This window comes from Notechis scutatus, chromosome 1, assembly GCF_049901735.1.
Source record: "Notechis scutatus isolate UNSWTSFEM ecotype Mainland chromosome 1, rNotScu1.2, whole genome shotgun sequence".
Lineage (NCBI taxonomy): Eukaryota > Metazoa > Chordata > Lepidosauria > Squamata > Elapidae > Notechis > Notechis scutatus.
The window spans coordinates 323,758,768-323,781,702 of record NC_142009.1 but is presented as its reverse complement, the minus strand read 5'-3'; the positions used below and the strand labels follow the sequence as shown (position 1 = coordinate 323,781,702).

General features: G+C 43.0%; 2 protein-coding genes across 13 annotated transcripts in view; one reads left to right on the top strand and one right to left on the bottom strand.

Annotated features, from left to right (window-relative positions):
- The window catches only part of MYO9B (myosin IXB), a 79,311-nt gene extending 60,147 nt beyond the window's left edge, over window positions 1–19,164 (top strand). For 4 of the 11 annotated variants that reach the window (XM_087952545.1, XM_026670950.2, XM_026670953.2 and 1 more), the window contains 14 exons: window positions 838–936; window positions 2,934–3,110; window positions 4,089–4,130; window positions 4,890–5,001; window positions 5,575–5,648; window positions 7,707–7,899; window positions 8,966–9,094; window positions 10,639–10,744; window positions 13,968–14,099; window positions 14,789–14,912; window positions 16,307–16,354; window positions 17,192–17,322; window positions 18,033–18,160; window positions 18,315–19,164. In XM_087952545.1, coding sequence (XP_087808671.1) covers window positions 838–936; window positions 2,934–3,110; window positions 4,089–4,130; window positions 4,890–5,001; window positions 5,575–5,648; window positions 7,707–7,899; window positions 8,966–9,094; window positions 10,639–10,744; window positions 13,968–14,099; window positions 14,789–14,912; window positions 16,307–16,354; window positions 17,192–17,322; window positions 18,033–18,160; window positions 18,315–18,529 — 1,710 coding nt within the window. In that variant the 3' untranslated portion in view covers window positions 18,530–19,164. Of the gene's footprint in view, window positions 1–837; window positions 937–2,933; window positions 3,111–4,088; window positions 4,131–4,889; window positions 5,002–5,574; window positions 5,649–7,706; window positions 7,900–8,965; window positions 9,095–10,638; window positions 10,745–13,967; window positions 14,100–14,788; window positions 14,913–16,306; window positions 16,355–17,191; window positions 17,323–18,032; window positions 18,173–18,314 lie in introns of all 11 variants that reach the window. The other 7 variants (XM_087952541.1, XM_087952543.1, XM_026670952.2 and 4 more) reach the window with 4 other exon arrangements.
- A 371-nt stretch (window positions 19,165–19,535) lies between these two features.
- The window catches only part of ZNF414 (zinc finger protein 414), a 30,875-nt gene continuing 27,475 nt past the window's right edge, over window positions 19,536–22,935 (bottom strand). For both annotated transcript variants that reach the window (XM_026670955.2, XM_026670954.2), the window contains exons 7-8: window positions 20,892–21,050; window positions 19,536–20,372 (exon numbers count right to left, since the gene is read on the bottom strand). In XM_026670955.2, the coding sequence (XP_026526740.2) occupies window positions 20,296–20,372; window positions 20,892–21,050 (236 nt within the window). In that variant the 3' untranslated portion in view covers window positions 19,536–20,295. The remainder of the gene's footprint in view (window positions 20,373–20,891; window positions 21,051–22,935) is intronic.

The window sequence follows — 22,935 nt, the reverse complement described above, 5'->3', positions numbered from 1 at the left end:
TTGTTCAGTTTCCATCCATTATTCCTTGTCTGGTCTACAGGTGCTTTAGAAAATAGCTGGACCCCTTCCTCTCTGTGGCAGCCCCTCAAATATTGGAAGACTGCTATCATGTCTCCCCTGGTCCTTCTCTTCACTAGACATGCCCAGTTCCTGTAACCATTCTTTGTATGTTTTAGTCTCCAGTCCCCTAATCGTCCTGGTTGCTCTTCTCTGTATTTATGCCACTGCTATTACTGTACAGGTTTTACTAATCAGCATTTTGAATTGGTCCCAGAAACCAACTAGCAGGCAGTGTAGCAATTTAAGGATCACTGTTATTTTAACCTGGATGGACTTCTCCTGTCAAAATTCTGGCTGCCCCGTTTTGTATCAGATTGGCTTTCCAGCCATCTCCAAGGCAATCCCATGTAAAACGCATTGTTTGTTTCCCAGTACTTTTTTTTTCCTGTTCCAAAATATGAAAATTGACATCTTATACATCAGGGATCCCCAACTCCTGGACTACAGACCGGTACTGGTGCATGGCCTGTTAGGAACTGGGCTGCACGAGCGAGCTAAACTTCATCTCCACATGTGCAGAATCTAGATTGTGTACAAAACCATGCCTCCCCCTCCCCTCCTCTCCTTCCCCTCCCTGGGTCCAGGGGAAAAAAAAAACCTGGTCCCCAGTGGTGGCCAGAGGGTTGGGAGCTGCTGTTATAATTTATCCTAATACCAGAATGCAGAATTGAAGAGGGGAAGAGGTCTAAAGGCACAGTGTGAGCTTTTTTAAAGGGAAGGTTTCAGTACATTCTTCCCCTTTCACGTATCGTTACTCCTTTTTTTCTTCTTCTTCAGATAAATGATCTCCATTCTCAGAAGTCAGCCATTGAATGCTTGTTTTTTGAAGCCACTGAGAAGTTTCGTGGGAATATCAAAACCATGTATTCTGCTCCTGTAAGTAGCATGTGAGGAGGGGATGTCAAAATGAAGCACCACTGGCTTAAATGAAAGAGAACAGCTTTAAAACAAAATTGTCTATTAAATATTTGCAGAAGTCATCGACAGCTGTGGGGGAATCAGTAGAACAACTTCATTTGCACATGGAGGGTTTTTAAAATATTGACTGGAACCTGTGTTAGCAATGATAATGTGTTCAATAGCTAGGCCTTCAGTTCGTAAAGTTTTGTGTTAGTAAGAAGGAAATAAGCATTGTATTAAATCTGCACTGAAATTCCATTTTTTTCAGTTATAACTGTAACCATGTTATTCATTGTAACTATACTCCACTTTTCTTCCAAAAGCTTCAAGTAAATGTATATACCAGTGGTGGCTAACCTTTTTGGGCTCCTGTGCCAAAAATTGTGCGCATGCTTGCACATGCGTGCTCGCGTGCCAACACCCAGAAGGCAATACGCGTGTGCGCCTGCACAACTGCGCATGCATGCATAATCACCCCCCTGCCTCCCCCTTACTTGCACTGCATCTCACAGCTGATTTTCGGCCGGTTTGAGGCCTTTTTTGGCTTCCCAGAGGCTTGAAAAAAGCCTCTGCAGGCTTTGCAGGCCGACTAATAGGCCCGTTTCGTCACTTCTGGTATTACAGGAAGTGACAAAACGGACCTATTATTCGTCCTGCAAAGCCTGCAGAGGCTTTTTCAAGCCTCTGGGAGGCTGGAAAAGGCATCAAACCATCCAAAAATCAGCTGTGAGGCACGCGCATGCGCAGTGAGGTAAGTTTTCTTGAGGCTCGTTTGCCAACATAAATGGCTCTGCGTGCCACCTGTGGCATGTGTGCCATAGGTTCGCCTCACGGGTATACCATCTTTTCCTCCAATTTTCCCATGAAGCAACTATGAATTAGGTTGAGCTAAAAAATAGGAAGTAGCCCAGAGAGCTTCATTGACAGTACTTATATATGAATACTGGTCTCTCCATCCTTGTCCAATATCTTCCTCCTAGTAACATCTTTTCTTTATATCACACTGGGTTTCTGCGTTTCTAAATTGCTTAACAAAACACTAACTTCTTTAATATCTCCCCAACATTTTAGATTGCAAAATGTATTAATGTAGCCCTGATGGATCAGATCTAAATTTGATGCAATGCAATAATCCACTAGATCAGGGGTGTCAAACTCAAGGCCCACAGGCCACATCCAGCCTGCAGTGTGCTTAGATCTGACCCACCAGGCCGGCCTGGAAACAATGAAGGACTGGCCTGCGCAGCCCTCCCATGCTCTGTTTTCACTGGCCGAGGGTTGAAGGAGGCCGTCACACCAAAAACGGAGCTCAGGAGTCTGTTTTCTGTAGCAGAGTACTCAGGCCACCACAGGTGATGTCAAATGATGATCAAATGATGATCACAGGTGATCACGAGTGATGTCAAACTGGCCATGCCCACCCTGTTGCCCCAAGGTCAAGCACAACCCTGATGTGGCCCTCAATGAAATTGAGTATGACACCCCTGCTCTAGATAAACGAAATTTCAGAAGTAAAGGATGAAGGTTACAATCTGTTGCTATTGCTTCCCATAAATCTGACATATCAGAGATAGATTGCCTCCAAACAGGGAGGCTTTATTTACTATCCCAGACTTACTGTTATAAACCCCCTCCTGCTCTTTAATGAATTCCTTTGATCCCCCCTTTAAACCCATTTAACCTCTTCAAATATATCCTCCTAAGTTTCATAAGTTCATTGTACATTAAAGTGTTTTCTTTTCCCGAATTTACTGCCTAACATAAGAGTACTGAAGAAGCTTGAGTTTGGCTAAGTTTCAAAAGTTATGATGCTGAAAATTCCATAACTTTTGGAAAAATGTCTGAATGTGGTGCACACATGCTGTGCTTATGATTGAGCGCTGTGGGAACACAGATGAGGAAACATCCTGTTCCCCAGGCCGCTGATGCATCCCAGCTCAACATCCCTATTTATTTCTACCACCTTTCCACAGAACGGACAGATCCATGTTGGCTACAGAGACCTGATGGAAAACTACCAACTCCTCGTGGTCAACATGGCAAAACAGAAAGAAGAGAAGGACGTGAAGCTGGTCTTGAATCTTTTCCAGTCTCTTCTGGATGAGTTTGCCCGCAGCTATGCAAAAAAAGAAGAGCCAGAGCAACACAAGGTCTCGCATTTGTGTTCTTGGAACTTATTTGTTTTCTTAAAAGATTGGGGGTTTTTTTCATGGAAAGTTTTGATATGAGTGGTTTTCTTTTTGACTCACTTTAAAAAGGGGGATTGCGTGCCTTATTATTTCTTTGTTATTATCTCTACACAAACTAAAATCACTTCAATTAACTACAATCCAGAGTATTATTTTCCAGCTTTGGCAATCTCCAGATGTCTGTGGACTCCAAATCCCAGAATTCCATACCCAGCATGAGAGTTGTGGGAGCTTATTGGTCACATTTATATACCTCCCATTTCACAATCAAGTCACTCTGGGTGGCATGAAATAAATTTAAAAGCAAAATATACAAATTAATATAAAGATGAATATGAGAAATTTTTAAAGTACAAAAAAGGCACAAAGCTAAAAGCAGAACAGAAAATAAATTAGAAGAAGAGGTGTTTAATTAATCAGGAACCGTCTCAAAATTTTGCCAATCTTCTGAGGTCCCTAGACCTGCTGACACAACCAGGTCTTGAGGGAGCTTTGGAAAGCTAAAAGGGACGAGACCAGCCTCATTTCAAGGAAAAGATGTTCTGTAAAATGGAGGCCACAGCAGAAAAGGCCCACCATCTAGGACCTGTCAAATGAAACTGAGACAAAAGTCTATACATCTGGAAATAGCCAAGCTTGGAAAACACTAGCAGAGACTTGTCTTCGTCATACACTCCCTTTTTATTCTGTCTCCTAGCTAAGTGCTCAGCAGGTTCCCTCAGAATCATTCATTCAGTTCCAAAATGTAAAAGGTGCCAATGCTGCAGTTTGCCATAGAAGTGGGGAATATTATGTTGCTTCCCAGAAGCAAAGCGTTTTTGTACTGCTGAATGCCAAGAACTGGCCTTTCAGCATTAGAGAATCAGCTCTAATGGAAAGCTCAGCTAGAACCGAAAGGACGTGAAAAAGAATCCTTTTTTCTTCTTACTCTTCCAACAGCAAAGCAAGGCTCAAAAAAAAAAGCGAAAACAGGAACATGTGGTGAGTCCTTTGTTATTTTCAACGTTATATTAGCCCTTGAATGAGGTGTGGGTTTTGTGGCTGCCAGTTCTAGGAACTGTCCCTTATCCCATGGGTCTCCAACTTGGCAGACTTGTGGACTTCAACTCCCAGAAATCCCCAGCTGGCATGGAATGGGATTCTGGGAGTTGAAGTCCACATGTTTTAAAGTTGCCAAGTTTAGAGGCCCCTGTTGTTGTTTTTTAAAAAAAAGCCTTATGGGTGGAGAAGAGGGGAATGAGAAGATAGAAATTATTATGGTGTGTTCAGTTCTTATGTTGTGGTATCTTCTGGTGTGACATGAGCTACATTTGGGGGAAAGCAAGTCTGACATAATGGGAGGAAATAACACCAGAAATGAAAAAAGTGCATTTGTGTATATCCAGAAGAACCACCAGAAATTGCAAGAATTATAGAGAAATGGTTTGCAAGCAAGTTCAAGAGTTTTATAATATGTACAACAAATTAAATGGAATAGGAAGTCATAGTATGCTCTAAAGACAAACCACACCTCTCTGCCCAGAGTTATGCCTGAAAAAAATGCCATTCTAGAATGCCTAATAGACTACAATATGTTTTTTTTATCAATTGGGATAGAGAATAATGACTAAGCAGCATGTTTACAAGGTCACGTTTTTACTTTATAGTCCTTTGATTCTCTTTTCAACAAAACACATACTTAAAAATACAAGTTTAACAAATAAGTGGAATATATTCAGATATTTGTGTGGCTGTTTACAGATTGTGGAACTCAATGGCCATGTCTTTGTGAATTACCAAGTGAACATCTTACAGTCTTGCGAGCAGTGCTCTTCCTACATCTGGCCTATGGAGAAGGCTTGTCTTTGTAGCAGTAAGTGCAAGCTTATAAGATCTGGGGTTTGACACTCTTGCTTTGAGCAGCTCTGGGTGTTTCTGATTGTAATGAGCCTTTTCATTTACAGCGGCATGGCCTTGTGGGAGCAGGGAGATAAAATTGTCATTTCTAGTAATAGAAAATCTTCTTCTGAATTGGACTAGGAAGTAGGACTCTTGTTTGCCTCCTTCCAAAAATGGAAGCATTCCTATTCCTCAGGTTTCCCCACTTTGTCTCCACAAAGAAGACTGTGGAAGGAGACTTTCATTTGGGAACAAAATCTTTATTTTATATTATTTATTTTATTTTTATTTTATTGTTTTCTTTTGTTTAGTTTTGGGGTTTTTTTTTATCCTATCTTTATTATTTTTATAAATAACTCAAAGGGGTGACTAGAGCTCTCAGTCTCCTGATGATTGGCTCAAAGTCACAAAACTGTCTATCATGCCTAAAACAGGACTAGGATTCACAGTCTCCTGTTTTCTAGCCTGCTGCCTTAACCACTAGACCAAACTGGTTCTGTTTAACACGCCTTTGGTTGTTGTTGTTTTTCTTTCTTCCCTCTTCTAGTCTGTAAGCTGACCTGCCATAAGAAGTGCCTGTCCAAAATCCAAAGCGGATGCACATCCTCACAAGCAAGAAAAGTAGGTCATAGCCCCTCTCCGGCCAGCTTTCCACATGCCAGTCTCTGCTGTGGGAAAGCAGAGACTGGCTTTGGTTACAACTCATGAACTCATGACTTCAGCCCCAACAGAACTAAAGTTCTGACACTAGATTTCAGTAAGGGCTGAAATCAGACCAAGCCAAGATCTGGACTGATATCCTTCTTCCAAAAGCAACCAACCAAGTGTATCCAGGGAGCCACTCAATAAGGGGCTGAAGAAAGTAGTCCCGCTTTTTCTGTCAAAATTATACTACTACTCAAACACGGATGTTCATTTCTTTGTTTTCATACTGAAGCATTTTGATTTGATACTGATCTATACAGCTGCCAAACTCACATACAGTACATGACTTTAGGCAGCTTACAATAAAAATAGGTAAAACACAGGTACATACAAGTAGTCTTGCTCAGGTGGGCCTAAAGCCTGTTGTGCCTCATCCAGACCCCTCAAAGTCTCCAAGCACGAGACAGAATCTCCATAGCCTCATTCAGACCATTGGGGTAGAGTTATAAAACTGAGTATCATCAGCATAGGGACAATACCTCACCCTAAATCGTCACTTATCAGCTTCATACACACACCGTTAATTTATCTAATACTGAATGAGGAGAGCTGTGCTGATAAAGACTCGAAAAGCCTGCTAAGTCCAGGATCCCTTTTTCCATAGAAGCCAATGTTTTTACACGCGATGCACTGCTATAAATTGTGATTTCATACTATTAGTAGTCAATACTGTTCTATTTCTCCACCATTACTTTTCAAAGCCATTCAGCCAGTGTCTCTTTTCTTATTATACACCCATTATTCTACATATTAGCAAAATGCTTTAGCCTGATTTTAATATAGAAGTTCAATATGGCCTGCTTTAGTTAGCAGAATCCTCTCGTATTAATAAATAGTCTTCCATTCAGGGAAGACCATCCACCAACAGACACTTAACCTGAAGAAAAACAGTACCTTTCAGCTTGTTTTCAATGTGAAATGACCTTTTGGCCATGTTAATCTGAAATAGCTCATCAATAGTACTTAGACTTATATACCGCTTCATAGTGTTTTACAGTACTCTGAGCAGTGTGCAGAGTCAGCCTATTGCAGGGGTTGCCAACCTTTTGGACCACAGGGACCATCAAACTCATAATTTTAAATCCCAGGGACCACTAACCGGTTCTGTGGGCGTGGCCTAATTTGTGGGTGTGACTGGCTGGGAATGGCTTGTATGTAAATATTATAAATATTTATATAAATATTGATATTTTTTTTATAAAAAAAGAGCAACTTGTACCCAAAATCAGGCAAAGCAGGCAGGCAGATTGAGTTGCTCACAGAATCATTCAGTGATCTGTCTATCTGCCATCGGCTAGCTCAGTCTGTCACATAAAATTTGCTTGCCGTGAGTCTGAACAATAGAACCTTCAGTCCTAAGGGAGGTTCGGCTGTGCTTAAAAGCAGAGCCGAAGATTTAAAGACTAGCTAGAGAAAGCAAGAAATCCAAGGATTTCTTGCTTCCTAGCTAATCTAAATCTTCCAGCATAGCAGAACAGCTGATGGTCGGAAAAAGAAAAAATAGCAATTTAGCAGGCAATTTTGCCCGGTAAGGAATGAGTGGGCAGCGAGGGTTCCCGCAGGCCGTGTGGGCAGCGCAGCCTTGTGTTTCTGCACAGCCTGGATTAATTGCTTTGGGGGGGAGTGCTCTGGGGGTGAGATTTCTCTGCAGCCCACCAAAATTTTCTCACAGACCACCGGTTGGCGACCGCTGGCCTATTGCCCCTCAAAATTTGGGTCCTCATTTTACCCACCTCGGAAGGATGGAAGGCTGAGTCAACCTTGAGTCCTGCCAGGATCAAACTCCAGGCTGTGGGCAGAATTAGCCTGCAACACTGCATTCTAGCCACTGTGCCACTAAGGCTCAATTACACAAGCCAGGTTTACCTGCTATTCAAGAGAGCCGAAGCTTTAATTGCAAACTCTGCATTCCTCCTTTCTATGGGCAGCGTGTGTCACTAAAGGGTTAATCTCTTCTTCCCCTTCTGGTCACAGGGTGACCAAGACCCAGAGTCCCGTCACTTTGGAGTCAGTGTCAGCGTCCTGACTAGCGAGAAGAACTCTGTCCCGATTGTCATGGAGAAGCTGTTGGAGTATGTCGAGATGCACGGGCTCTACACCGAAGGCATCTACCGGAAGTCGGGATCAGCAAACCGCATGAGGGAGTTGAAACAGTCCCTGCAAGCAGGTGGGGCTCGAAGTGCTTCTTCCCTAGGATGCTTGGTAGCCTTATTGCATGTGGGCTGCCCTCCTTGGGAGATGGAGGAGGAGGAGGAGGGGAAGGACACAAACCACAGGGAAGCATTGCCACCATCAAAGAAAATTAAATCAGAAAAAAAAATGAAGCTGTAGAAAAATCAAAATTCTTACCAGACTTGAAAGGACCAGAAGTTGTGACCCTCCAGAGGTTTTTAGACTGTAATCAGCGTTGGGATTCAAATCATTTTAATCACCGGTTTGCCAAAGGTCAGGTTGTCAGTCATGGGAGGCGTGGACCATCCCCGTCCTTCAGCTCCACCCCACATGCGGGACGAGCCTCCCATGATGGCTAACCTGATCCTAGGCGAACCGGTGGTTAAATTACTCCTCCCGCTATCAAAGTGGGTTCTGAGCGCTCTGCTGCAATGGAGAAACGGGCAACCGTTTCTCTTTATGTTGCCATCTGTAGGCCCATTCGCCATGGGCAAATATGCAGCAATGTAAATCCAATAAATATATAAACAGAGCGGCTGGCACGAGGGAAGGAGGAGGAGCAATCAGGGAGGAGAAAAAAGGGGAAAGCAGCCTCCTCCTTCCCTCGTGCTGGCCTCTCCATTGCCCCTTTCTCCATTGCAGTGCAGCACCCAGGATCCACTTTGATGGGGTGGCGGTGGCAGTGGAGGTAATTTCGCCCAAACCAGTGCAAACTGGCTGAATCCCACCACTGACTAATATGCATTTCGTATCAGTAGCTAGCGTATGGCAGTGTTACATTAGCCAGTAGACTGCAGTGTGAGTGCAAAATAGTTGTTGGACTGCTAGTCCATTCAGTTCATGCTTGCACACTGTTCACAATGCCCCATAGCTTGAATTGAATTTGAAAACAGTAGCTAAAGGTCCACACGTCGCCAATTCCTGCACTAGGAGAAAAAAAATATTCAAAATCTTTGATGGAAAATCTCAAAGTTACTGCATTCCAGCTGCCATTCCTATGCATCTTGCCTAGACTGAAGGAGCTTCAATCTTTGCCTCTTTGTTTCTTCTCTCCTTCTCAGACCCAAACTCAGTACGGCTAGAGAACTATCCCATCCATACCATCACGGGGATTTTCAAACAATGGCTGAGAGAGTTACCGGATCCTCTGATGACTTTCGCTCAGTACAATGACTTCCTTCGGGCGGTGGGTAAGTGGTGAAGCATCTGAGAAAAAAAGAGGTGGTTCTTTTCTCAGGCGGTGTGAGACTGGCTCCACTTGGCTTCTGTAAGAAATAGGGTACTGGACTAGATAGATACCGGATATTACAGATAGTCCTCAACTTACAACGGTTCATTCAGTGACCAAAGTTACAATGTCACTGAAAAAAAGTGACATGACCGGTTTTCACATTCATGACCATTGCCGCAACCCCATGCTCACGTGATCAAAATTTGGATGGCAATAGCACCTACCGTTTCTCCAACAAGACGGCCTCCCCCAATAGGAAATCCCAGCATGTTTTATAGGCATGAAATGAAATTAAGCCCCTCCCCCCAAATTAAGGCCTATATTAAAACATGCGAAATGGGGGGGGAATGGTGGGGGGGCTTGCCGTTAGGAAGTACTTTTGTTGCACACCTGGATATGGTGCTGCCTGCGTTGACCCCGATACGAAGTGCCCCACCAACGCCGAGGTCAACATCCAAGCCATCGCCACCCACCCGCCTGAAGATGCAAGGGGGGGGAATTAAGTCACCCCTGAAAAGACGGCCTAGCCATTTTTTCGGGGCTCAAAAAAAAATAAGACCCAGCCTTATTATATGAGGAACACGGTATATACCACTTCACAGTGTTTTACAGCCCTCTCTAAGCAGTTGACAGCAACAAAAATGATTAGGGGACTGGAGGCTAAAACATGTAAAGAACGGTTGCTGGAACTGGGTATGTCTAGTTTGGTGAAAAGAAGGACTAGGGGAGACATGAGAGTAGTCTTTCAATATCTCAGGGGCTGCCACAAAGAAGAGGGAGTCAAGCTATTCTCCAAAGCTCCTGAGGGCAGGACAAGAAGCAATGGGAGGAAACTAATCAAGGAGAGAAGCAACCTAGAATTAAGGAGAAATTTTCTGACAGTTAGAACAATTAACCAGTGGAACAAATTGCCTCCAGAAGTTGTAAATGCTCCAACACTGCAAGTTTTTAGAGAGAGATTGGATAACCATTTGCCTGAAATGGTGTAGGGTTTCCTGCCTAAGCAGGGGGTTGGACTAGAAGACCTCCAAGGTCCCTTCCAACTCTGCTGTTCTATTTATCAGAGTCATCATGTGATCAGTCCTCATTTTGCCAACCTCAGAATGATGGAAGGCTGAATCAACCTTGAGCAGGTCAGAATGGAACTCCTGGAGTGAGCAGTGATTTCGCCTGCAGTACTGCATTCTAACTGCTGCATCACTAGGGCTCTCTTGCTTGGCAACTGTCTCATATTTATGACGGTTGCAATGTCCCGGGGTCATGTGATTGCCTTTTTGCAACCTTCTAACAAGCAGAAGTCAATGGGGAAGCCAGATTCACTTAACAGTTGTCAACAACTACAGCGATTCACTTAACAACCACGACAAGAAAGGTCATAAAATGGGGCAAAGCTCACTTAACAGCCATCTCATTTAGCAGCATAAAGTTTGAGCTCAATTGTGGTTGTAAGTCAAGGACCACCTAGATCTAACTGGATTCTCCTTACATTCTCCTTCCTTACAGAGCTCCCAGAGAAGCAAGAGCAGCTCTGTGCAGTTTACAGCGTCCTTGAGCAGCTCCCGCAGGCCAATCATGACACCTTGGAACGGCTAATTTTCCACCTTGTCAAGTAAGGACAACCATCTTGAAGTTTAACTTTCCCCTGTGGTCGGGGAAGTGATTATAGCCATGATCCTGTGAGATGCTGTGTATTTAAATTGATAAGAGCCAAAGAACATTTGAGCAAGTACTTTAATAGTTTTAAAAATGTCTCTACAGTTTGTTTGAAATTTATGTTGTACCAAGTCAGGATTCCAAGGTCAATAAAGTATAAACAGAGCAAGGTCTTCTAGAAATCAAGAGGCCTTTTTAAAACAATCACTGTGTTATTTATGGAAATAATAAAGGTGGGATAAAAAAACATCTAAAATAAAGAAAAATAAATAAAACAAATAGGCTGAAAAACAGCTTCTATCCCAGGGCAGTAGCTCTTTTGAATTCTGCTGTATAGTGCAGTGTTGGTGTGGTGTCAGGGGTTTCAAGTTCAATGTGTGGAGGGTGAAGGATGTGTCTTTGTGTTTATTTTCATGGTCATGATGTGCACTGAAGATGGTGTTTGATTTCGTTGTATGAGGTGCAATGACAATAAAGTAAACTAAAAGTATATCAGTTAAACTCATCATCCCCTTTTGTACAAATAAAACATCTCCCTTATTTCTTATTATTATGCTGTGGGAAGTAAGAAGGGCTAACAATTGACGAAACATCTGCTTTGCTTGCAGAACATTCCATCTTGACAAACGGACAACTATTTGTCTGAAATGGTTATAGGGTTTCCTGCTTGAGCAGAGGTTGGACTAGAAGACCTCCAAGATCACTCTGTTATCTTCATCCCTGTTGCTTCATGAAGATGAGTGATAGGAAAATCTAGACAAGTAAAAATGTTCTAGGAACATTTAAGTAGTATTTTCTGGAATGTTCATTTTTCTCCCCGATATACTAATCCACAGGTCCCCAAACTTGGCAACTTTAAGACTTGTGGACTTCAACTCCCAGAATTCTTCAGCCAATTCCTCTGTGCCAATCCAACAGTTTTAGAGATGGTTCATCTGCTTTGTGAAAATAAATTACTGGAACTGGTGTTGATTCATGCAGTTATGACTGCAGTTTCAGGACTAAGGTCTATATATGAACCACTTCCTGTCCCAGAAAATTTGCTTCCCAAAACACACAAACCACTCAAGAAAAGATCTGTGGATTTTGGCGGGAAAACAAACTTTCAAGGAAGCACCAGAAAGTTCTAGGAATAGACACTTCATCTTACATACCAGCCTCCCAAAAAAGCTTTTCAGAAGGAAGATGCACCAATTATTTATTTTACTAGAACGCAACATAGATCATGTTATACATCTGAAACATCTGTGAAGGTTGGGGATTGGAGATACTGTTCTACAGTGGTACCAGCCCTTCCTTGGCTTCAGAAAACGCATATGGAGGAAGAGTAAAATTTGTAGTTACTCCGGTGAGAGTCCCTGCAAGATTCATTTTATTCAACATGTACATGAAACCACTGGGTAAGGCAGGGGTGGGTTTCTACTGGTTCTGTCCACCTCTGTAGAACCGGTAGCTCTGAAGAGCAGTAGACATAGAACTGGTTGTATGTCTGCTGATGTTTTTGCCCACCTGCCCACCCGGGTTCTTTCCTGACCTTTATTTCCTGCTTTTTTCAACTTCAGCTGCCGTGCGAGGCACAGCTGCAGTTAAAAAAGCAGGAAAAAAAGTGCTGTTTCAAAGGCTGCTTCTCTGCATGCAGCGTGCTGATGATGATTTACAGACGCAGCGTGCAGGAAAGCACATCGTAAATCACCAAACCTCTTAAATCATCGAACCGGTAGTTAACTCTGTCTGATCCCAACCCTGGGGTAAGGTCGTCCATCACTTTGAAATGAGGTGTCAATCGTATGTTGATAATGCTAAATGATACATTGTCACCCCAGGCCAAGCCAGAAATACTATAAAAATCCTGACTTGGGACCTACAGGCTTTGAGGACCTCTGGGTCAAGACAAGCTCAAATCCTTGCAACATGGAGTTACTGTTTGCCAGCTATAGATCTGGCTTGTCCCAATTCTGGTTTAGATCTTGATGGGTTTGCCTTCTTCTTTAAGAAGCAAATCCTTTAAGAGGTCATTCTGGAATTATGACTCCAGCTGAAGCAGGTAGAAACCATGGTGGGGGTGTTTTATTCCAACTGGCAAGCCAGTTTATTATTATTCAAATGTATTTGCTGCCCAACTTCCAATGAAGCTGCAAGACATCTAGATGAAAATACTATGACTATACTGACTTATGTCCTGGTCACCTGACAATTAAAAAATTACAGCATGCATTTCTATATGATAGCACCTTGGAAGTCTTTATTTGATCCAAAGTGCAATGATTCATCTGCTAACTAGTAAGAGCAATTTGGCTGCTTAGCACCAGTGATACAGCTGCTGTGTTCGTTGGATCCAGTTCAATATGGTGGTTGTCCCCTTTAAAGCCTTACATGGTTTGCCTCCCAATCTACAAGACAGTCTCCTCCATCAAGATCTAGCCCACCCTTTGCATTTTTACAAGAAGGAATTGTTGAGGGTCCCCACTCATATAAAATCAAGGTAGTAGGAGGCTAATAAAATCCTCCCATATTGTTTAATATCTACCCTTCCAAGATGTGGAATGCCTCAAAATCTGCTTGATGAGCCTTTTGGATTTAATAGTATGCAAGAAGTCCTTTAGATTGTTAGTTGTCTGCTTCTGTGTTATTATCATCTTCATTGTAAGTATCTTCTTACTTTGAGTCTTTCAAAATCGGGCAGGATATAAAACCATGTTCTCAAACAAACCAATCTCATACGCATCACCTTTGGAAAGGAGCATAATGTATTTCTTGTAAAAAGCCTTACTGGATAGCATATACATGAATGTACCTGTTCTTCATTTAGAAGATTCAGATCTAATCTTCAGTATCACTTGATAGCTATATCAATTGGAAGCAGAACTTTCTGGATTTGGTTCAGTAACAATCTGACTCACTATACACATGATATATAGGTTTTACATTTTTTATTCAGTGCGTAGTAGATGGTATAGTGAAAGAAGTTAAGGATGGATTTCATGGAAAAGGAACTATTATGGGGGGAGAAAATTGTGTTAAAATCAAGTTTACCACAATATTTAGCTAATGAAGACAAAAGTTAGTGGGTTGGCAAAAGATGCTGCCAACGTAAATAATATAAGCCAATAATTTTGTTTCTCTTTCTAACCTAGCATGCTTAAACACACACAAAAACTTCTTCTCATACCCAAACACAGGGTAGCCGTGGTGGAAGAGGTCAATCGGATGTCACCCAATGCCCTGGCCATTGTCTTTGCCCCCTGCCTCTTGCGCTGTCCTGACAACTTGGATCCTCTCACTAGCATGAAGGATGTCTCCAAAACAACCACGTGAGTTATCCTAGATTGCCTGTGAACACTGAGACTTCTGCCCTTTCCGGAATAATAGAAATTGTGGGAACAGATAAACTTCTTCAGTGTTCTATGTAGAATAGGCATTGCTAATTAAATCTCTACAGGTATAATGAGGCCTAGCCTCGGCAGTCTCCAAAAGCAAATGTTCTAGAGATCTTTAGGGTGAATTTTATTTCTATCATCTGACTACAGAATTATCTATTCTCTTTTTCCCTGCAAGTTATAGAAGCCTGAATCTAATTTTCCATCTCTCACTATCAATCTCCTGGCCAAATATCGTCACATTCTTTTTCACATTCCTTGAACCGATTTCCTTTTTCTGATTCAGATGGTTTCCTGTGAGAGATGGTAGAACTCGGATGGTATCTCTGTTGGAAGAGGGAGACAGAAAGGTGGATCTGATGGGAAATGGAGGTTGGCTGGTTAATTAATATACACAACATCAGTGCATGTGACCATCTAGTGACTTTCCCTACTCTGACATGTTCATAATTGTATTGTTGGGAAAATGGTGTATCTTCTGTCAGCCCCTTTATCCATGCGTGCATTCACCTGATCCGTTCATCCTCTCTTCTTCCATCCATCAAGGGAGGGCCCGTGAATGATCTGTGGTTGTTTTCTCCATTTCTCCTTTTGTTCTCTCTCTCTTCCCTACCTATGCATAGGTGTGTGGAGATGATCATCAAGGAACAGCTGAGAAAGTACAGCATGAAGATGGATGAAATTTGCCAACTAGAAGCAGCGGAAAGCATTGCTCTACGGCGGCTTTCACTGCTTCGACAGAACAAAGTAAGCACTGCTATTGCACTCGGCATGAAATGTGATGGAGATTTCACAACAGAAGTGTGACTTTTCTATTAATCTCACACAGCAAGGCTGATATGTAATGTGTGACTTCATGCGAAATTCCCAAGGCCTTATTTTTGTGTGAGTGGAAGTTGGAAAGGAAAAAAAAATGACTTTGTTTAAAGCAGTTCTGATATAATCTGTAAATATAATTCAGTAAATGATTGTAAAGTTGGGATGTGTCCAGTCACAAGTAGTTCTGTTATAGTCTCCCGATTGTCCCCACTGCATCTGGGGTGCAGAGGCCATTTGCACAGAGTCCAGTTCAGCACATACATTTTGGAAGACATTCTGGGTGTGTGAGTCAAAATGGTGAAGTCTGGAAAACATTCCTGTGAGAGGGAGTTGAAAAACTAATAAGTTTAATTTGGTGGAGAGAAAAAAAAGGAGACAGGGTGGTCTTCATGTATTGTATCCAATAGAAGAAGCAGACCTGTCTCTATTATTCTAGAAGGTAACCATAGAAATAATTGATGTATTGAAACAGGTTTTTGCTGAACTTCCTGATTTGATAGCTTCTTGATAGTGGGACAGAATTATCTCAGGAAAGGGTGGGCCCTCCTTTACTGGAAGAACAAACAGACGCTGTTAGAAAGACTGAAGCCACTTTGGTCACCATGATAAATGTCTCCTTTGAGGAGAAAGAAACAGGTGGAGCCCTGTTGCTTCTCTTTAGTAGCTTTTGGTAATGGGCTATGCTGTTAAGCATCGGGAGCCCGATGTTTATATTTTGTTTCCTTTAGAATTAGAATTAGAAGAACTTTATTGTCATTGTACAAGTACAATGAAACTGTGGATGCACCCCGGCAACTGTTTGCAATACAATAAAACCAAAGCACTTAAAAATGAAGATAAGATACCCACGTCTCCCTTTGCAATTTGAGAGTACAATATCTACAAATACACACAAAATATACATCCAACATTATGTCTAGTGGTTGATTTTATATGGGTTGGGTATATTCTTAAAAAGAAATTCTGAGCAGTGGGGTTACACTAATCATACTTCCTGATCGAAGAATCCCAAAACCCCTGCTGGGTAGAAATGGTTGCTCTTGCTGTTTAATTCTTCTGTTTGATTGCGGAAGACTGGCTCAAGCAATCTCAAAACTCATCCCAGCTTTATAATTCCAATAAGTTTAATATCGTATTAGTTTTCGAATCTTGCACATGTATTAGGGTTGTTTAAATCACACGTGCGGCGTTTTTACATTTTTTTTAACTTTGACATGTACTGTATATTCTTTTAATCTTTGAAGTCTTTTTTTATCCATGGAGAGTTGGAGAAAATGTTTTGGTCTCCTATGAATGTGCCCTTCATCTCTCCTTTTCTCTAGCTGTGGCCAGTAAAACTTGCCTTTTCCTCTCCCCGCGAGGGAGCCCGGGTAGGTGAAAGCACTGAAGTGCATGGAACGTTGCTCCCTTCCTCACTCTGCCTCTCCCAGCATCAGCTAAAGATTGGGGAAGGCTCTTCACACGCTGAATGCTTCAAAACCCCTCACTTTAAAACTCTGCATGTTTTACACCTGTGCACATTTGTCCTGTTTTCCCAATTAATTATGGGGATTGGATAGTGGATTGCAAGAGATATTAACCAACGCTTCATAGAAAAAATAAAAAAGATACCCCTGCATCCAACTTTGGCCTTGGATGCTTAACCCTTTGAATCTGTTTACACTAACCCAGGTTTGTGTGTCTCTGTGTGTGAATCTGGTGGTTGGCTCTTGTCAAAGGAAGACATTTCTGTGCACCTGCTCGGGAGCAGCCTTAACCCTTTTTTTTATGATATCCCAAGGCACAGTAAATTTAAATTTCGGGCCTCAAATTTATACCTTTGGGAGGGAGTTTGGTGAAACAGTACCTGCTTTTCTGCATTGGGATTCAAAATTGATTCTCCTTGTTTTATATTCATCGTAGCCCTGCAAGTTGGATTCAGTACTAAGGACAGCTTGCTCTAAAAACAACTATCAGCAGGTGTCCCCTGCTTAGGCTTCCTGTATTCAGAACTACCCCACTTTGTCATTATTTTCCTGGCTTGTTAAATTATACTTTCAAGCCTGGAAAGCTAAATTGTTCAGCCCGAGCAGAGGCTGCTTCATGATCTATTGCAGAGTTCACAAGAGAATCAACTTGTGGGATTTAATTGCTCCTCTCTACCCAGGCTTGATGATTTGCTGTATCCTTAGCCAAAGGGATGATATAGCTCTCTTTCCGTCCTGCAGAGCAAGAGTCCCCACACCGTAGGAGTGAGCAGTGCCGCACCTAAACTTGGACTTTTGCCCGAAGAGGAGGAAACAGACAACAGGGAGAAGGAGCTGTTGATGGAACGGATACAGTCAATAAAGGAAGAGAAGTGAGTGATGGCTTGTAAAGGCCCACCCTCTGCAAGACAGAAGCTACGGTCTCTGAATTCATCTGCCAGCTCTGAGAATCTATCAAGAAGAGCTGTGCTTAAGTCTTCCAGCAGAACTGGTTCTTGCAAAGTATTTAAAAAAAAATGGAGCCTGCATTGCAAAGCATGGGAGGATTGTTAGGTCTTTCAAATCTATTTTGAAATGAGCCCAGTGGCGCAGTGGTTAGAGTGCAGTACTGCAGGCTACTTCTGCTGACTGCCAGCTGCCTGCAATTTGGCAGTTCGATTCTCAGCAGCTCCAGGTTGACTCAGCCTTCCATCCTTCCGAGGTGGACAAAATGAGGAGCCAGGTTGTTGGGGGCAATAGGCTGACTCTGTGAACCGCTTAAGAGAGGGCTGTAAAACACTATGCAGCTGTACATAAGTTTTAAGTGCTATTGCTATTTTAGGCTTGTGTGAAAGCCTCTCCCAGATTGCCCTGAGTTGCTCTCCTCCTTCAATAGCAAACGAAGCCCACCAATAGACTTTATTCCACCCCAATAATAGTCGCCCTTCCCTGGTTCCAACAGCAACATTGGACTTGATGGATCAAAAAGGCTTTGAAAGGAGAGGCAGAAAACTCAACTCTTTTCATTACCCGTCATTGAAATTATTCCAGCCCTCCCATGGAATGTTGTACCTTGTCTTTTTTTTTTTTCTCACTTCTTTAGGGAAGACATAACATACCGGCTCCCCGAATTGGACCAGCGTTGTTCTGATGAGGAGAATGTCGATTCCGAGACATCGGTTAGCACAGAAAGCTTGTTAGAGGAGCGTGTGGGGGGCTGTGACCCTGAAGGTCAGTATTAAGGTATTGTGCAGTTTTTCCCCCCCCCCCTCCAATCATTCCCTTGCTGGCCCAGCACCGGTCTTTTCTGCAACTTTCAACTGCAACAGCAAAAAACACCCTTTGCAACAGGTTTCTTACCCAAGCTCTCTACTTCTCTTTAAAGGAAACAAAGAGGCTGCTGCTCAGTGCATCAGCCTCTCCGCCAAAGAAGCGACTGGATCACCGAAGACGCTGCCGTTTTCAGCCAAGGTAGATCCAGCTCCTCCTCACCTGTCCACCACGTGTGGGCCATCCTCTTTGCTTCTGCTCAAGGGAAGCCCTCTTAATCAAACTCCAGGGGATGCACATAGCCAAGCCCAAGCTGTCTTCCAGGACTGAGAAACTAACGGGCCTGCCCTCTCTCTCTGCTCCAAGAACTGCCTCTTTCTAGGATGAACTGCTCACAGGACTGTACTAAGAACAGTCATCTCAAAAGTTAAACAGGAGAGGCAGGCTCGGTGAAGGTCAAAAAGGGGTAACTAGCACTCCTGCTTCGGGGAGCTGTTAGATAACACTGCCCTGTTCCAAACCTGGTCGAGTCCAGTATTTAAAAGTTCTGCTGCTCATCCAAACAGAAAGGTCATGATTTGCACCAGAGCTTTTGGTCAATATTGAATCTGGGAAACCATGGGTGCTTCTCTGACCTGATCAAATGTTGATCAATAGTTACAGCTCTGAACCGATTTCCACTTTCTGAGATGAGGTGTGAAGTTCCCTTCCCTGCCCAGCGGTCCACTCAAGCCCGACTTCTTCCCACCTGCTTGCAACAGGCTCTTCTTCATAGGACCAAACGGACAGTCAAGCCACTCAGTAACTCTCGTTTCTGCTTTAAGTCTCTCGCTCTCGCTCTTGGATGATGATGACAACTTCCAACTGGTTTACAAGGACTTTTTAATTTGTGTAGTAACCATTTAATGGAGACCAAAAATATCAACGTTTATATTAAAACTGCACTTTTTTTTGGAAAAAAAAAAGGGGGCATTGGGAGTTATTGACAGCGCAATACCAAGGGCCTTCCTCCTATTTTGGAACACTATAGTAGGTAGAATGGGAGCAGATCTGTCACTGTAACTGCTGAGATTAGTTTGATCTGTTGGGAGTTTTAAGTTAGACTGTGAAAAATCAAACATGCTCTTCTGATAGGCCCTTTGGAGAAGCTCAGGTGGAGCAGTATTGAAAATCGCCGTTTCTTTTTCTGTACAACGACCCATAAAGAAAGACCCATCAGTTGGTGTGGCCTCTTACCATTCTTGGGACTTCATAATAAATAAGTAGGAGCAGAAGGATAAAGAAACTGAGGCATTTTCCTGCCTTCCTTCTAAACACTACAGACATAAGACATACCTTTCTGTACAATTACAATTTATTTATTTTTTTCAAAAGCAGCAGTAGCCCACTTAACAAACCTGAGCATAACTAGTTATGACTGTACAAAGAAAGAGGGTTTTTTTTTACCTTAAAACCAGGAGAAAGGTAGATTTTAAATAGAAAAAAAGTAAGGAAATGCAAGGAAAGGTGATTAAATTAATTACCCTTTCAAATGCTAATCAATTTCCACTCCCTTTCCTTTTAAATGGTACTCAGTTGTCAACACATTTGTTTGAACTGAAAGGAGGCATTGGGAGGAAGTAGGTGGGAGGGGAACTGAGCACACATAAGACAAAAGTCTTTCAAACCTGGTTTATAAAGAATGGAAAAGTGAACGGTGTAGTCAGAATCCCTGACATTCTTCAACTGACAGACATGATTTAAGCCAAGAATGGGACACTGGCTTATATCAGTAGCTGGTTATTTTGAGAAATAAGCCAAGGACTAGATTCAGATGCAATGCTCAACAAAACAGACTGGCGGGGTAAAGATGTTTGGCTTTTTCTGCCAAAGTGAATAACTAGAAACAAACAGGAGTACGCTGAATGCATCTATGCTCTTGCTCATTCTGGACAAGCTAGAATGCAGATGAATTCTGGCCTAAATTCGACACACGGTTGTCCCCAGACGCCTCCTTTGTGGGGGGGAATGCACACATTAAAAAAAAAATATCTCCACACAGATGCTGTTTTTCGGGGGGAAATAATAAAGTCAGCTTAATCAGCCCAATGGAAACTTCACAGCGGGGAAAAGAGAGAGTTCTCCACTTCTGGTGTCAACTTCGGGTGGAATGCAGGAAGAGGAACACCAAAATCTAGGGGAAGAGAGAGAAAAAAAGGGGGGGGAAGTCAGTTTAAAGTACCAGTAATATAGTTGAACTACAAAGAATCAAAATGGAGGGACTTACAAAGAAGGGTGTATTTCTTTCAGGATTAAGGTGAAAACCGTTGGGTTAAAATGTCAGGTAACAGCCTGCTCTCCCTACCCCTCACGGATTTAAAATAAGTTTAGTCATTTTGAAGGTCTCCGGAAAGCCTTTTACAAAATGGAAGCCATTAAAATAGTTGGAGGAATTATTACATATTTGTAACCCGATACATTTGCATGTCAAAGCTGAGGGGGGGGGGGACCCCAGTATTATTTTCAGGATTTTAACACTCCTTCCTGTATCTGGAGATCAAATGGAGGAACTGTTGCATTAATGAGGGAAAGACAGCAGAAGACCGAGAAGTTCTTCCATAACAAGAAGGAAACAAGAGGTCTCTCAGGTGAGTTTTTCTTTCCTCTTTCCAAAATTGCATTACCAAGATTCCCCGTGACTGTTAACACTCACCCATTTCCCCGTCCAAGCGACTGGTTGGAGAGGGATTTTTACGATGGTCTTCAGTGTGCTGGGTCATCTCCTCCCGAGAGGCTGTGGAATATGGGCACTGTAAGCAATTATAACGACCTCGGGTGTGTTCCCATACAATGCGGCTGTTGGAGGAGTGTCCTGCAATGGAAAGAAGCAGCTGAAAATCCAGTCAACTGGTCAGTTTCCTGATTCCCAAGCCATTTTGCAGATCGAACTACTCTTGTGAAAAGATAACTAAAGGAACTCCGGTGGCTTAGATGAATTGTGTGCATGTGCTCTCTTTTGAGATATTGTAAAGAACAACTGGATAAGACGAAAACAAAGAACAAGAAGAAAATTCCAAAAAATTACAGCTCCTGATAGCTGGTAAGATTCTAGAGCAGATCATAAACGATCTGGAAGTACTTTTGAAAGAACGTAGAGACTGTTAGACCAACATGGATGTGTAAAAAATAATTTTCTTTAGTAAATTATGGGAATATTGGGGGTGTAATAAGAGTTTGATTTCAGTGCTATGTCTGACAGAGTATTCCATTATATTCTAAACTGGTTAACTGAGGGCCGGATTAGCATGACAATTAAATGAATACATAGCTGGCTTTTAAAAGGGTCGTTGGTTCTAACCTGATAGATCTTTCTCTTTGGGTGGAGATAGCATTCAGGACTGGGCGATCCGTCTCCGCTGCTGATTGGACTGAGTCTGTTAAAACTCTTAGGACAGACACTCCTTCTGTTGCTAGGGTCCTCCCAGAAATTGGCAAAGGAATAGTGACAGACTGACGTGTTCTCCTGTAAGTATAGCATATACCATTACACTCGGAACGCACCACAAAAGGGTGGGACTGAATGCTATCTCGACCCAAAAAGAAAGGTCGTATCAGGTTAGAACGAACGACCCTTCTCCATTGGGGTGGAGATAGCATTCAGGATTGGGACATACCAAAGCAGGCTGTCCTACAGGTGGGCCTAGTGCGGTCCGAGTCCCTTATACAGAATGGACCTTTTGCGGAGCCCTCCGTCCAAAAGCTGCCTCAGCAGAAGCAAATGAGTCCAGCTTATAGTGTCTGATGGACGGAGAAGGGGAGGCCCAGGTAGCCGTCCTGCAAACCTCCTCCAGAGAGGCCTGGGTGGCCCACGCCCATCGATATTGCCACGCTTCTTGTTGAGTGCGCTGTTATCCTTGGAGGAACTGCAAGTCCCTGTGTTTGGTAGGCTTGTCCATCTCCCCACAGTCATTGGAGTCACCATGCAGCCCATGGTGGAAGGTTGAAAGGAAATAAAAAGGGATTCAGACCCCCTGAAGGACGATGTTCTCTTAATGTAAATCCTCAAAGCCCTCCAAATGTCCAGGGTATGCCATCTTCTTTTTAACGTGTGCACAGGATGCGGACAAAAGTCAGGTAAAATTAGTTCCTGTGCTCTGTGGAACCACGAGTTCATCTTTGGCATGAATGAAGGGTCTAGTCTTAACACCACTCGATTGGTATGAAACACACAAAGGTCTTTCCTGAAAGACAAGGCTGCCAGGTCTGAAATCCTTCTGGCAGAGGTGATTGCTACCAGAAAAGCTACCTTACAAGACAAAAACTGCAAGGGAATTTACCTCAGTGGCTCAAATGGGGCCTCAGTCAGTGACTGCAGTACTTTAGAGAGGTCCCACGTCGGATATCGATGAACCACTGGAGGCCTCAGGTATGTAGCACCCTTCAGAAACCTGCAGACCGTGGGATGTCTAGACAAAGGTTTCACTCCCCCCAAGGAGAGAACAGAGGACAAGGCTGCAACCTGCCTCCGCAGAGTATTAGGTGAAAGTCCCTTGTCCAGGCCCTCTTGGAGGAAGTCCAGTACCTGGGCAATCGAGGCCCCAGAAGGGACAATGTCATACTTACAACACCATTCGCTGAAAGCCTTCCAGGTTGCATCATAGATGCGGTTGGTGGAGGGTCTCCTGGAGGCCTGGATAGTTCTTATTACTCTGGAGGAATAATTGTCCCGGATCAGAGATCCCCGCTCAATCTCCAGA